Source organism: Passer domesticus, chromosome 6 (genome assembly GCF_036417665.1).
Source record: "Passer domesticus isolate bPasDom1 chromosome 6, bPasDom1.hap1, whole genome shotgun sequence".
Lineage (NCBI taxonomy): Eukaryota > Metazoa > Chordata > Aves > Passeriformes > Passeridae > Passer > Passer domesticus.
The window spans coordinates 17,808,645-17,823,480 of record NC_087479.1 but is presented as its reverse complement, the minus strand read 5'-3'; the positions used below and the strand labels follow the sequence as shown (position 1 = coordinate 17,823,480).

At 37.6% G+C, this 14,836-nt stretch overlaps 1 protein-coding gene across 3 annotated transcripts in view; it reads right to left on the bottom strand.

Annotated features, from left to right (window-relative positions):
• The window catches only part of PTPN21 (protein tyrosine phosphatase non-receptor type 21), a 44,332-nt gene that overhangs the window by 28,433 nt on the left and 1,063 nt on the right, over positions 1-14,836 (bottom strand). For 2 of the 3 annotated variants that reach the window (XM_064423642.1, XM_064423644.1), the window contains exons 2-3: positions 11,703-12,076; positions 1,495-1,664 (exon numbers count right to left, since the gene is read on the bottom strand). In XM_064423642.1, coding sequence (XP_064279712.1) covers positions 1,495-1,664; positions 11,703-11,882 — 350 coding nt within the window. In that variant the 5' untranslated portion in view covers positions 11,883-12,076. Of the gene's footprint in view, positions 1-1,494; positions 1,665-11,702; positions 12,077-12,907; positions 12,990-14,836 lie in introns of those variants that run through there. The other variant, XM_064423643.1, reaches the window with a different exon arrangement.

Sequence of the window (14,836 nt, the reverse complement as noted above, 5' to 3'; positions counted from 1 at the left end):
TACCATTTCCACTTCCTGGTGTACATTAAACATATAATTTGCTTGAACATGTTCAATCTTATTTATATCAAACAGGCATGAAAAAACCCACAGATTTCTGAGACTAACACAGACTTCTACTATCAAAGCACCATCCTAGGACACAAGGATAAGACTGGCACATAAATTCCTGCTTTCTACCAGGTAGCACACTGCCAAATTTTTGTTAAAGCTCCAGCATAAACACCACATTCTTTAAATAAATGCCAGAGAAGACTATTTAAGGTTTTTCAGGCAATTTAGCTTCCCAGTGCAACACCTCGATACTTTCTTACTCTAATGTACTCTAGTAAACCAACACAGAATCTGAACCGGAGATTTCTGAGCCACTAAAATTACCAAGAAATAGCACTAAACTTTAGAGTTTAAAAAAAAATCTTTCAGAAATTACACATAAACCCAAAAACTAATACTGCCAAGCATTGAGCAGTAACAACAGCACCAGTGTCTGCACCAAGAGGTCTGCACCTGGTAACCCTGAAAAGCTTTCACATCACAATTAGCAGGAAAGGTGTCTGGCAGGAACAGAAGCAGTTTCATGTAACCACAGAATAAATTAAGATTAAAAGGACCCTTGAGTGATCATCTGCTTCAACTCCCTGCTCAAAGCAGGGCCAACAAAAAGTTTTTAGCTTAAATGGGTTAGTTAATACAAGCACATATTTTTGAAATAACAGTAGATATTTGTAATCCAGCTATGGGTTTTGTACCCAATTGCCAATTAAAAATAATCATTACATCAGAACTATACAGATTAAGCCATTAGAAGCCAATGTACAGGCCCACAGGAATAACTGGCTAGTATATATGATCAATTTTACTTTTCCCCCTGCAGTCAGCAACAATTATGTGATGTTCCCCAGTTTCACAGTAGAAACATACACATAGTACCAGAACTAACATCCATATTTATGGCTCAGTGATATACAAAAAAAAAAATAATAATAATCACAAGCCAAAGTAGCCTGTAGCTTGCCAATGTACTGTACTAAAAGAACAGAAAGTACTGAAAGCAAAACAAAGAAAGCACAGCTTAATGAAATCTGCAAGTGCTTTCTGCAGGATAGATGTCCATGAAAGCAACATATGGATCTTCAAAACAAAAAACAAAACCAAACAAATTTAAAAGTCAAGCAAATTCAAAACAAATTCAAAAGTCAGTGACGGAACTAAAACAATTAAAAGTCTGACCATACAGGTATGCTTGTTACTTAAAACAGGTTTGAGCAGATTCCTAAGATCACAAAAAAGTTAGTTGCTTGCTTAATTTATCACATACTTTAATTATTCCAAAGATAAATTAGCATACAGTTTGAACATAAATTCTGCCTAAAATTCCCCTACCTTCTATAAAGGTAGGGGAGTGGAAAGCAGACAGCTTTTGAATAAAGTATATATTTCAGAATGCTGACAGCAAATTTATAAACACATAGAAGTTTATACTATGAGGTTTACCTGGTAATCTCCTGCTGAAGCTGAGAAACAGTAGGCACATAGAACACTACTCCAAAATACACAGTTGGCTCCAAGGCATATTTGTCCAGCTGCTTTTTCAGTGGTTTGTCCAAATCTACCCATCTGCGCTGATTCTGCTTATTATAATACCAGAGACTGAAATATGTAATCTGCAAAAGAGGTATTTCAATGAGGAAAAAAAGTTAATACTGTGATATTAGATAAAATATATTGTATGAAAGTCTTAGAAATAAATGTTTTAAAATACTGAGTAAAGCTATGGGTTATTGAAGACTTCAGGGAACTGTAGAGATATTTAGCATAAAAAGCAGACATTATACCCAGATAACCAACTCAGGCACATAAGGACCCCCACCTAAAACTGAAGCAGAACTACTCTTTATTTGGAAACAGTTCATAACTCATAACTCTGTTGTGGCCATTCACAGATACTAGCAGTAGGCATCCATGTGAGACAGGAAATCTAAGGGAAGTGGGGAAGGCAAATGGAAAATGACATGGGACAGCAGCAGGGCAAAGCAAGACTCCTCTGGGGACCTGGTAGGCAGGCTCACAGGGGATGCTGAAGAACAAACGAGCACAGGACAGCTGCCCAGCCAAAGCTGAGCTCATTAAAGCATGTGCATGGCTCACTGCACGAGCAGGAAAAAGAGCAGATACAGCAGAAAGAGATCTTGCCCGAGTGGGCAACTCCTGAGCAAGCCCAAACACAACATACAGCGTGAACTGGAACAAACCACCCAGAGAGGCTGAGGGATGGCATCCCTGGAAGGTCACAATCCCACTGGACAGCATCTTGAGCAACACAATCTCATTTTTATTAGATCCTCTCCCAGAAGGAGTCTGGATCAGAGTATTTTTCTCTTGCTCCACAGTATAGTTTTAAATCCATACTGCAGAGTCACCTGCAAAAATTTAAATTTCTCTGCTATGTTTAAACTGACTAAAATCTGCTTCCACAGTACTTACTTTGTTCAGTTCTGGACCAGCAAACATATATGGACTGGAATATATTATCATAGCAAAACTAGATATCGTAATTAGAAGTGTTTTAACCAAAGGTGAGAGATAAGTGAATGTTAAGAATTACCAATTTTTAGGTAATTCTATAAGGTAAGTATATAGGTATTTACATGAAAATTCTCCAACTCCTTGCTAAATAAACTTTAATGCATTTAGAGGCTGTAGAAATGCCAACAGCTTTAATACAATATTTTTCCTTCCATACTTTCAGACATTTTTAAGTTAGACAAAATAAAGCTTTTAAGGATGGAGTTTTATAAAGCAGAGTGAATATTTATCATGATTTCTCTAAATCAATAATTTCTGTGAATTAGTCATGGAAAAATTGTCTCCCTAGTAAAAAAAGTATTTACTGCTGTTTTCTCAAAAGCTCTAGCATTTTGATATTGTGGAGAACAGATTTAAAATTCATTGGGGAGCTACAGCTCTTAGTAGAAAAAGGCCACTTCAGTACATTCCTGCAAAAACTCACCCATATACACATCTGAAAATTCTTGTACACACATCCTAGTTTCCAGTCTAAACAGGATGAAGAGTCCACTCATGGGATTCCAGATTTTCCTGACAGGCTGACTGTGTATGCAACAACCACAGCACAGGCACATACACCCCACCTCAAACTTCATGGGACTGAATCAGTGCTCCATATCAGCACAGACCATCAAGTAATTTGAGGCACAAAATTCAATAGCACTAAATTAATAAAACTATTTCATAAAACCATTTTGTCTGGGATATTAGCACAAACAGGAAATTAGAGCCAGCTCTTCTCTAAATTGGCATAAACACAGTTTCAAGTGATTGTTGGCAGGTTTGGTGTCTGGGGGCTTTTTTACTCCAAGGTTTAAAGAAAATCCTTGAAGTTAAAATTAATGCTAGCTACCATGTAATTGCAAAATTAGTATTAATAAGATAAAAAAATCAGACAAAATCTGCCTATTTAACCTTGAGATGCTTTCTATAAACTCTAAAACAACTCCGGCCCTCTGATAAAAAGACAGCTATAATACAGAAAATCAATTAAATTAGAACTCTTCCAGAAGAAAAAAGCAGGTTTCTTCTGTATAGAGGAAGCTATATAGAGCAACTGCAGAATGGGAAAGTTTAAAAATCACAATAGAAAACCAGACTATTCCCAAATCAGAAAGAGAGTTCTCTGTAAAGCAAATTCTACAAACCAAATTTTCCCCAGGTGGATGCTGTGTGCTCATCACTTCTAAAGCCTGAAAGCCAGAGTCAAATTTAGGAAGCCATAAATACTTTGAGTTTCAAGAGGAAAAAAGAAATATGGCTCTGAATATAAATAACATAAACAACACATGTGTCATTTCTCAGCCCAGGCACACAAAGTTAGCTGATACCTTAAACGATATTTTATTTCTATTCTTCAATCCCCCAATCATTGGGTGACCACCACCACCCTACAAGGATATCATGAAGAGAGTATCTTCCAGGAGAAAAAAACCCAACAGCAGTACTACAGAAACACCATTACAAAAGAAACATCATGTTCACTGCAATATCACATGCAAAAAAGGATAAAATGTACTGAATGACTGACTCCTCCTTAATCCCTCCTGCAGACTGAGTAAGGAAAGGAATGTGTGTAAAAAGGTGTGTTTCTCTCTCATCACAAGACTGTTAGCAGCATGCACACAGTCACAGGAGCCAAAGTCAGACCATGATGCTGACATTCTGCTCTGACCAGCCCACACCTCTGACAAGACAACCTCATCAGCCTCGGGCTGAGCACTAAAATGTGGAACCACAACATTCTGGACAAGGGCAATGGCCATGGCAGAGGCTGAAAGCAAAGGGTAGGAGCTACAAGCTGAAAGACTTCTGTAGATGATATCACACAAACACAGTTGTAAACCAACTAAAAATACACCCCAAAAATACAGTAATTGTTTGAATAAACTCACTTGCAGCCTTGGTGTACATAAACCTCATAGAAGCACAGATGTATAACAAAGGTGAGGAGAAGAAACATTGCCACTCTTTCAAACTCTCTGATGTAAAAATATTCCTGGTTCTACACCCTGAATTTAAACTGAATGTATAGACTATTTTTAAGGCATGATGATCACTTGAGTAGATCTGTTTCTTGGAAACATTGACCACTTGCCTACACACTGAACTGAGCAGTTACTGGCATAACAGACTAAGAAAAATGTTTCCACATTTTAAAATATCCTCTGGAATCTAGCATATCTTTAAACAAGCCATGCAAATTACTACAGACCAAAGCTGGTCTTCTGACTTCTATGCAAACCTTTCACTTCACTTCAAGGGCAGAATTTGATCCTGTGAGTTTTCAGAGGAGCTTATGCACCCTGGAATATTCGCACTGATTAAAATAGAACCCACTTTTATTCATTGCTAAAACATTTTATTATTAGCAGCTCAGGACAACATCCAGTGCTAAAAAGAATGTCATGACATAATTCTTAAAATATGTTAAGCTGTTAAGATTAACACTACTTTGAGGTTCGTTTATTTTAGTGACTTATTCACGACCCAACCCCTCTGAAGAAAATCAAATAGAAATAAAAAGAACATATAATTTTGGCACAGTTAATTTCTACCTACTTGCTTTCTGACACTAGAGACAGTAAATATTTTTGCCTAAAATTTCAAGAGCTATCAAGAACACAAAAGTAGCAAAAGTCCCACACAGTATTTACAGCCCCACAAGCTGGAGGGAGTGACTTCATCACTGAAGTCACTGAGACTTCCTAAGCTGAGCAGAGGAGTTTCACCAGCTATGAGTGCCACAAAACTACATTACTGCAGGTGACGGTATGAGATCTTCTGGCATGAAGTACAGTAGAATCAGAGAAGTGAGGCTGATCAGCCTGAGAAGAGACAAGGTAAAATCTTACTGTGGACTTCAATTGTCTAAGAGCAGGACACAGACAGAGAAGATAAAGCCAGAGTCTTCTTGGAAGTAATAACAGCAACTATGAGAAGCACTGGGGACAAACTGCAATGTGGGAAATTCCAATTAGATCAGGAAAAAAATTTCACAACAAGACTAGCCAAACACTGGAACAAATAGCCCAAAGAGGTGTCAAATCTCTATCCTTGAAGGCACCTGGGTGGTAAACCCAGGCAAGTCCTGAAGCACCTGATTCTCCTGAGCAGAGGGTAGGACCACGCAACCCTCGGAGGTCCCCTGAGGCATAGCAGTGTTCAAAATTTACTTCAACCTTATATACTTAATATATATTTTCCACTTAATTTGCTTATCCTGTACTATGAATCTTACAAAATATGTCATAGTTTACAAATAGGCTGGAAAGGAGAATTGTTTTCTAATGGTTAATACAGTGCCTTCTAATTAATGCATTTGGCTACCTGCCTCAAGTGTACCTAAGGAATCCCCATGCTAAGATCTGAGGCAAAAAATCAGAAAAGAGAAAACAATAGCAGAAGAATGCAGTCAAAATGTATTTTCAGGCTTTTCCTCTTTTACAATGATACACACAAATAAAACAAACTGTAAGACTTCCCTGATCAGAATGCTGAAAACACCTTCTCTTACTGAAGGACAAGCACTGCAGTCAAACTCATAAAATCCCAGTTAGCCCAAGGGCTCCACCAATCCAGCTTTATTATATGCTTGGATACAGAACAGCTCCAGCTCTCAGGATAGCACAGTTGAAATAAACCACTTGCAGCAGAACTGGGTCAATAATCTTGTACTGGTAGATACCAGATGATGAAAGTTTTTCCTTACACCCAGTGTTAAGAGATACAGAGGGAGACAACAGACCTTGAGAATTCTCCAGAAACTCCATTCTCATCAAAACAGACAACCTCCCTCACAAAACTTCCCAATCTCTACCTGAGAAAGGACTTGGAGCAGCCTGGACTGGCCTGTGTACAACATCCAAGACTTCCTGAAAGTGGTGGAGAAAAAAACCTCTGTGACTCCCACCGTGCACCAGCCACCAAGTAGAAAGTTGCACTTCTCTATTTATTACCATGATCAATTCTTCTTGCAGAAATAGGAGGATCACTGGCAAAAATCCCTCCCTTTCCCCCCATATTAAAGCTATTTACTGTAGGGTACTTTTGCCTATACTTTTTTTGTTGTTCTAGCACTGACAAGCTCTTCAATTGTAGCTGCAAGAGAGAATATTTAGCAGAGCAGCTATATGAACAAAGAGACAATTTATTCTTAAATCTTAGTTCTTTCATAATGGAAACATTTTTTTCCCAACACTCACACAATTATTTTCTCCTAACTACTCCAATATGGATTTCACAAATGCTATTTAAACAAAGTAATTTCCAACTATAGTTTAAAACAAAACAGAAGGGATAAAAAATAAATAAGCAAATCAATATGTTGCAAGGTGATCTGATGTATTCTAATTTATTCAAATGAAACACTGTGCAAATCACAATATATTGTGTTTCAGACCCTTCAAACATCTTGAATAAACAATCTTCTAACAGGCAAGGAAGATTCTACTCATCAGGACATTTTACAAAGGTAAGCTGACTAATTTACAAACTAAAGAGCCATACCTTCATATTGCACAGAAAACACGATGTCCAAGATATATTTTAACCTCTGGCAGAGATAGGTCAGCTATCAACATGACCCAGAAATGCAGAAATATGCTTTTTTTGAAAAAAAAATCATATTATTTTTTTCCCACCACTGTTCAAGGCTCTGAGAAGGATGAACTCACATAACTGCTTTTGACTTCACCTTACACATCACTGACATTAGAAGAAGTATCATGTTCCCATACATCAGAGGCTTAAGTTCTGATTGCTTTACTAAAGGGAAAAATTCGAAGTCTAAAAATACTAAACAATAAGCTAATTCCTTTGCTTCAGAAGTAAAAAAAAACCTCTTCTGTCAAAATTGGTATAAAACTGTACAATAATTCACTGACATGATGGTAAACAAAATGCAGTTAAGTCGTATATTCAAATTCTGACTTAACTTTATAAAAATGCAAAAGAAATTAGGGGCAGGGCTTCCTAACTGCTACTATTGTTTTCATGGAAAAACCTTCCTTTTGTGCTGCTCAGTATAAGACTGAGTACAAACCCTTTACCAGAATATATATCTCTTTTTCTTCAGAGGAAGGACTTGAACTAAGTAATTGAACTAAGGCAGTTACTGATTTTTGCCTAACTACTCTGTCCTTCAATTTACCTTGGTTCCTAAATTACAATTATCACACTCTTATAATTAATATTTATTTTAGATGGGTTCAAATTTGCTTTTTAAAGAAGCAGCATCTTTTAAACCAATCAGATTACACATGGAAGACTGGCATTCTTATATACATTCCTCCAAGTCAATATCTCCTCTACTAATTATAAGGAAAATTTGGTTGAGGCAACCACAGAAGTTCAACTGCAAGCACTGCTTCTCCTCTTATTTCTACAAGCATCAGGTAAAATGTTTTCAGATTTTGATACAAGACATAAACATAATTATGTTCATGATCCCTCTCTCATGACATGGCCCAATTCTTATTTGTCAGTCAATATGGTTACTGACACATACACACATAAGAATATTTATGGTTACACTTGATCTGATTTTAAAAACACTCTTTTCACATGCAAAACACATTTAAGAAACCACCACAATGAATTAAAGGTATTTTTTTGTGTTTTCTCCAAAAGAGAGCTGATGTTTTAGAATTCAGAGCAAAGTTTTACAGCATAGTTCAAGCATTTCCGAAGCACTGTTTCAGAACTTTGAAGTTATTCAGGATCCAGATAACCTTGGTTCCTTTTCCTCTGCATGTCCAAAACAAACACAGGAACTTCCATATGTACAATACATACACTCCACAGCAGTTCCCTGCCATTGGTTCTTATTCTTGTACTCTACCACCTATCTGCAGTTAAGTCAGACTCTGCTTGTACACAGTAGCAGAATTTGCCCCTTCTCTATGGTTTAGAAGTGCTGTGTTGTTTAGAAAACAACAAGAAACCAACAAGAGAAAGACACCCGTTAAAACATCTGCCAAACCTAGCTAGCTAATGTACTAATATACATTGTAGTTACAGTGTTTTTAAAAATCTCTATATTTTCAAGGATTTCATTTACATGCTCATGCCTTAGATTCAAGATTATCACTGTTGTATATCCTTTCTAAGGCAGTTAACCAGCAGAGCTCTCAGCAGTTTTTCAAAACTTGTGATTCCAGAATGGTTTTCTGTAACACCTTTTAGCATAAATCACGTTTGGTTATAGTTCTCTCATGGGATAAAAGACAGACTGTGCTACAAAGGTAAGTAACTTTTGTTCACTATTCCCTTTGGCTTCTTTCCCCAGTTCCTCAGTTTAAGAGAGCTGGATTACATACTCATTCCTGATGAGTCACATTCTAGGACTACCAGAAAATACTCAGTTTAATGAATTCATTTAACTTTTCTATAAAGTTTACCATTCCATAAAAAAATAAAATTGTAAATCTTCTTAAATGCTAACTATGTGTCCATACTAGTATGCAACTTGGAAATTGAGAAGTATTAATTGGAAAATCAAAAGAAAAATAGTGTTTAGCCAAGCAATGCAAAATTTGAAGGTTACTCATTTACATAAAGATCTGTTAAAACAAATATCCTAAAAGATGGGACACCATTAAAAATAGTTCAGTTCAACTATCCAAATTCAGTAATTCCAAACTACACCAGAGAGAAAGAGGTACTTGCAAATGTTACCACTGAATGTGTAAAAAATGGTAGAGATTCCCCTAATGCCTCCTGCAGTAAACTGTTTTGAAGATGCTTGGGAACTGCTTGTCCTAGCTGTGTAGGCCATATACAGTAATCTGAAACTGATACCTTGGATGTGAGAATGGTCCCCAGTCTCAGTATTTAAGTAAACAGTCATACTTTCATGTTGAACACTTAGAATTCAACTTCATGCTTTAAGGCTGCTCAGTGAACTAAAAATAGGCAACTTTTTACAGAAATACTTTGTATTTTACTGTATCAAAGACTAAAGTTGTTTTTGCATATTTAATGAAAGTGCTGAACACATTTTTCTTTCTGAAAACTTTCTACTAAGCTGTCGGGAGTGATCCAGTATCTGCTTGGCAAATCTGACTATTTAAAGGCAGAACAACTTTTTCTGAATGTAAGCTCTGGAAAGTAATTTATATCCCTATTTTCCATTCCCTTTTATTGCAACACATTTTCCTGCCAAAATAATCCATGCAAGAATGCATGACTGAAGGAATCTGCTCAGAGTTCAATAGTGTACTGTCAACTCCCTTATTCTGATATATGGCCCTTAATTGAGGGAATTGCATCTCTTGCTCTCTTTTTTTGTTTGTTATTAAAGATATTTACGAGTGGTTCCAAAGAACAAGATAATGAAGAATAGTTGAAAAAACTGCATTTCTAGCACTCTGTGACTGGCTCAATAGAAGCTAGCAGTCATCATTCAGGAAGACAAAGCCTTTGCATTTTGCAAACAGTAAAAATTCTATACTTTCTGTGACTAAGAAGTTACATCTGAAAGTAGATAGATAAAATTGACAAACTCCATTCACACAACAAAAATTGAATTCTAAATATATGATATCCCATGTGTTCTAAGTAAACACTAAGGCTACAACCATAGCTAGATTCTCCTTCTGTTAGAAGGAGAAAGATTAAAAAAAGAAGGCATACCCTTGCAAAGAATTGCGTTTTCCAAAATAACTGTACACTAAAAAAATACTTGGAGACTCTACAAGAATGCATATTGCAATTGAAAACAACCACAATAAACAAACCATTACAGATTAATGGCTTCATGTCTATTTCATTTTTTATTATTCTTTAAACAGAAAGAATAAAAAGCATTTTGGAAAACAAATTACTATATATAACATTTCCCACTGAGGAATCCTACAGTAATACAAGTTTCTAAAGTAATAAATGTTTGCAGGATTGAGTTCTAAATATATTTGCTCAATATTTGAGCAAAGTTATCAACAGTTGCCATTGCTTGACAATAAAAAGATAATATTTCAAAATATCATAGCTATAAATGCAAATATTTATTACTAACTATTTTCACAATTACCCATATTTTGGTTACCTAAGTGCAGAGTTTTCATCCTGTATTTCAATTCCATAATCAAAAGGTCATTCTATGGCAGACCACATAATAGAACAAAAGGGTATTTTTCAGAACAATATTAGCAACCCTAAACTTGTATCACTAGTTTTATCTCTCCTGCCCCCTAGAAGTGCACATGCTTTCATAGTTCAATGACTCCAAAATCAACTAAACTAAACCTTTCAGACTCTAGGGGGAAATGTCAGTTCACCTAGGATTGAGAGCATTTAAATACTGCATTTAAACCACCTGTGCTCAACAATTTTATGAAATTATTACATTGGTTCATATGTTGGTCATCTATGTAGATTTCTATTAACGTTTCAACGCTTAGCATTTCAGAAGGAATTCACTCAACACAGAAGATGTAGAAATAATCATTAAATGTGTGAAAGAATAAACTTCAGTTCCAAAAGAATCCTTCAAAATACCAAGTAAGGAGATTTTGGGGGGAAAGCAGTTGAACAGATATTTACATATTCAACCAGCACAAACCAAGTCTCGCCATAAGGCCAGCACTCAATCTATATGACTATGTATGAGCTCCAAGACAGTGTCTGCAAATATATTTGTGGTATTTAAACAAGCAAGACAAACAGTTGGTAACTGGTACACTTATCACGTTTTGTGCTTTTGATTCTTTTTACAGCACTAATCCATCAGAAAAAAGAATTACATGCACACAAATAAAATGCTGTCTTATGACTCAAGTCTTGCTGTAGTTTTTAACCATGTTGCTTAGGTAGAAATTATTTTCTTCCTTTGTCGGGTTTTTTAAAGTATAATTTTCAACAATGCCATGCTTAAAAAACAGTTGCTTTGTTTTTGCTGCATTCTAAGTTTTTATTCACTGATACATTTCCTCCCCTTGGACATTCCCTAAACTCTGTAATTACTTCAGCAACTGCTTAGGAGCAATCCAAGTCCCCATAAAGACCAGAAGGTGACTAAACAATGGGAAGACATGATAGCTGCTCCAGTAGGTGATCACCCTACATGGCAAGGAGTTACCACATAGGTTATCTAGTACCAAAAACTGAAGTTACATCTTCACTTGACAACTCACCTCCCGCAATTCAAGCCTCTGAGCCACCGCTTCCAGACTTTCCTGGCCCGTGCTTTCCACTGACAGTGTGAACTCCACAAATTCATTGTTGAGAAGCTGGATACGAGCCACCAAGCAACTCTTGCTGGATACTGTGTAACGTCGAGTTCGTTTCAATTTTAACCCAAAAGGTAGAGGCATCTTCTTTTTCCCCCAGAGATGGTTAGCGATAAAGAGCTACTACCACTGAGACCTTGAGAGGCAACGAGAAGACACCTCCTCTTAAAAGGTAAGGAGCTGTAAAGTCTCCAGAGATCAACCAGCAGCAGCAGTCTCCATTAAAGCCAAGCAAGTTTTCCACCAACGGATAAGGAGAAGAAACATCCACTGGAGTCCTAGTAGGGAATGAAAGAGAAGAAATACAAGAATCAGAAATACTTTGACCGAAAAGGGAATGGTAACACGGGAAAAATAACATATATTTTTTTCTAAATCTAAATAATCAGTCTACCTTTCCAAAATACAGGGCTGTTATGTATTCAAATAATGAAATAAGTACCAGAGTTTCTGGTTTTTCCACAAATCACATTGGGTTTTGGCAAGTTGATCTCCTTTTTTTAAACACACAAGTGAATAATGAATCTTAATCATGTGTGACTGTAGTGTCTTAAAATAAGTATTTATAAACTGAATCGGTATTTAAATGAAATATGTTTATGAAATCTGAGTTGCCTAAGGTATTTGTAATACTGAACAAAGACGTTTTCTTTAAGAGCAAATCCAGCAGCCAGGCTTGTTTTTCAGAGTGTTGTGCAGCCTCAGCCACTATCTGCTGTTGAACTAAACACAAAACCAAGCCCCATAAATGATAAAAGGGAAAAAAGAAAGGCATGGGAGGCCTTAAAACTCGCACCTTAGCCATTTCCTACCAGGCAATTAAAGTGCAATTCCTTTAATCTTCCATGCATCACAGCAAGTCGCACCATTATTCCTTATGCTAAGCTGCTGTATGATGCTTCAGGTTATGCTTTGCCTCACCAAGAGAGTATGTGAATTCTGAGAACCTTTTATTTTCTAATTTTTGCTTGAAAAACATACTCTTACCCAGACTACAGGTAGCCACCCATCTCCCCACTTTTTGCAAACACCTTCACGCCTCCTCTCCTGTCAACTCTATCCCATGCTTTGCCTTCCTCCTTTTCCAAGTGTTTTCTTAGCGCACGCACCCCAGTCTGTGAAATTCATCATAGAGTCACGGAAAGCTCCGGGCTGGAAGGCTCCTCAGAGATCCCCATGTTGCACACCGCTGCCCTGGGTCAGGGAAGCCATTCCCTCGGCGAGGCTGCTGTGCCCTGGGCCGGGCCGGGCCGGGCCGGGCGGCGGAGCGAGGCCGGAGCCGCGCCCGGGCCCCGCCGCGCTGCTGCCGCTGCCGCGGGCTGGAGCTCTGCCCCTGCACCTCTAGCGGCAGGGCCGCCCCGACGGAAGGGGAAAGAAAACAATCTTGAGTCTTTTTCTCCAGGCTGGCATGTATTGGTAGCATATATGAAAAGGCACAATTTGATTTCTGAGGACTCTTAGGATGATCAGACAGGAGGAACGTGAGGGTGCGAGTTTCTTTGGAATGGAGGAACGGGATGAAGTAGTATTCCCAGCACACCTGCTTTTACACTCAAAGGTGTAGCTGTAAACACATAGATACCACATTCTCCTCGGACATTGATATACCCACCTAGAAATTTATCCAACATAACCACAAACTCCTTAGGCTAAAAACCCCGTATCAGACTCCCTACTTCCCAGTCAGCAGCACCACAAAGAAGAAAGGAAGGTGGAAAGGCATTAAAGGCCTACAATGGGGAGAAAAAGCAGGCAGCACAGCATTTTTTCTCAATGACATCTTTGCAACCCTACTCCAAAGAATGACCAGAAGCATATTTTATGACCTCGTTTTTGATAATCTTGAAGCAGTTCTACACAATCACTATCCTCAACAGATACCACTTAAAATCTTAGCTAAATGAGAAAACAATCCTCACCCAAACACCAACAAATTTAGTTTGGGTGTAGCTGTAGAATAAGTAACAACAGATAGCAACAGGTTTCCCTGAAAATTTAGGGATATAGAGGGAATCCTCACGTTATTACTCCCTCTGTACTTTGATCCTCCAAATCCAGCCCTGCTTGAACAGCATGCAGGGAATGCTCTACAGACAGAAGCTCTTACTCCCCTGGCTACTGCCAGCAGAATCTTGCACTGGGTTTATTCCTGACAGAGTAACTTTTAGCTGGCTGACCTTAGCTCCTGTCCCCGAGGTCTATTTTCCAATACATTCTTTGCACAGTTAGATGTCTTCTTTGGTGCTACAGCAATGAGAGAAAACAATTTACTCCTCTCTGAAAGCTACAGTCAGAAATGCAGAAATGTTTTAATCTCAGGTTTTGTGGAGTACCACTGAGTGTGAAAGACTTTCAATCTTTTATGTCCATATCAAGGGTTAGAAAAGTATTCTAAGAGCATGGGGGAAAAAAAAAATCACTAACCAGAGGCTAACCTGACAGGTGAAATTTCCGAACCATCTAATGCCGACATGAGGCAGCCTCAGACTTTCAGTTATTTCACTATGATTTCACTATGCAAACAGGTAGCAATGTAAACATAGGAAGGAAGTTTAGAGCAGAAGTTACAGAATGTGCCAGCCAGGAACATTCTCCAGGTTATGATCTGTTGTTTATATTGAATGCTCCACTGAGCATTTACCCTAAATTATTTCATTTTTGTATGCCTGACATAATCTTCAAGACTTCTGAAACCCATTTATAACAAGAAAAACTCAAGTAATTAACTTCCAGACCACATCACAAAAAAACAACTAAAAAAAGATCCCTAACATATAATAAATATTGTAGAATTAAGACAAGTTTGCTGAATAACACCAGGGTATCATTCAGTATCTTCTTCTGCTAGCCATGTGTAGTTCTTGCAAACATAGCTGTGCTGGTTTTATTTAGCAGCTGTGCATTCTGCAGTCCTGGGTGCTTTCAAATTTGCCTGCTGTATTACTTTAAATTCAGTGTTTTAAGGCACTTTAGCAAAAAACTCATGGCTACCTACTGCCAGGAGTTACAAATCCAACTGATGACCTTTACAATAACAA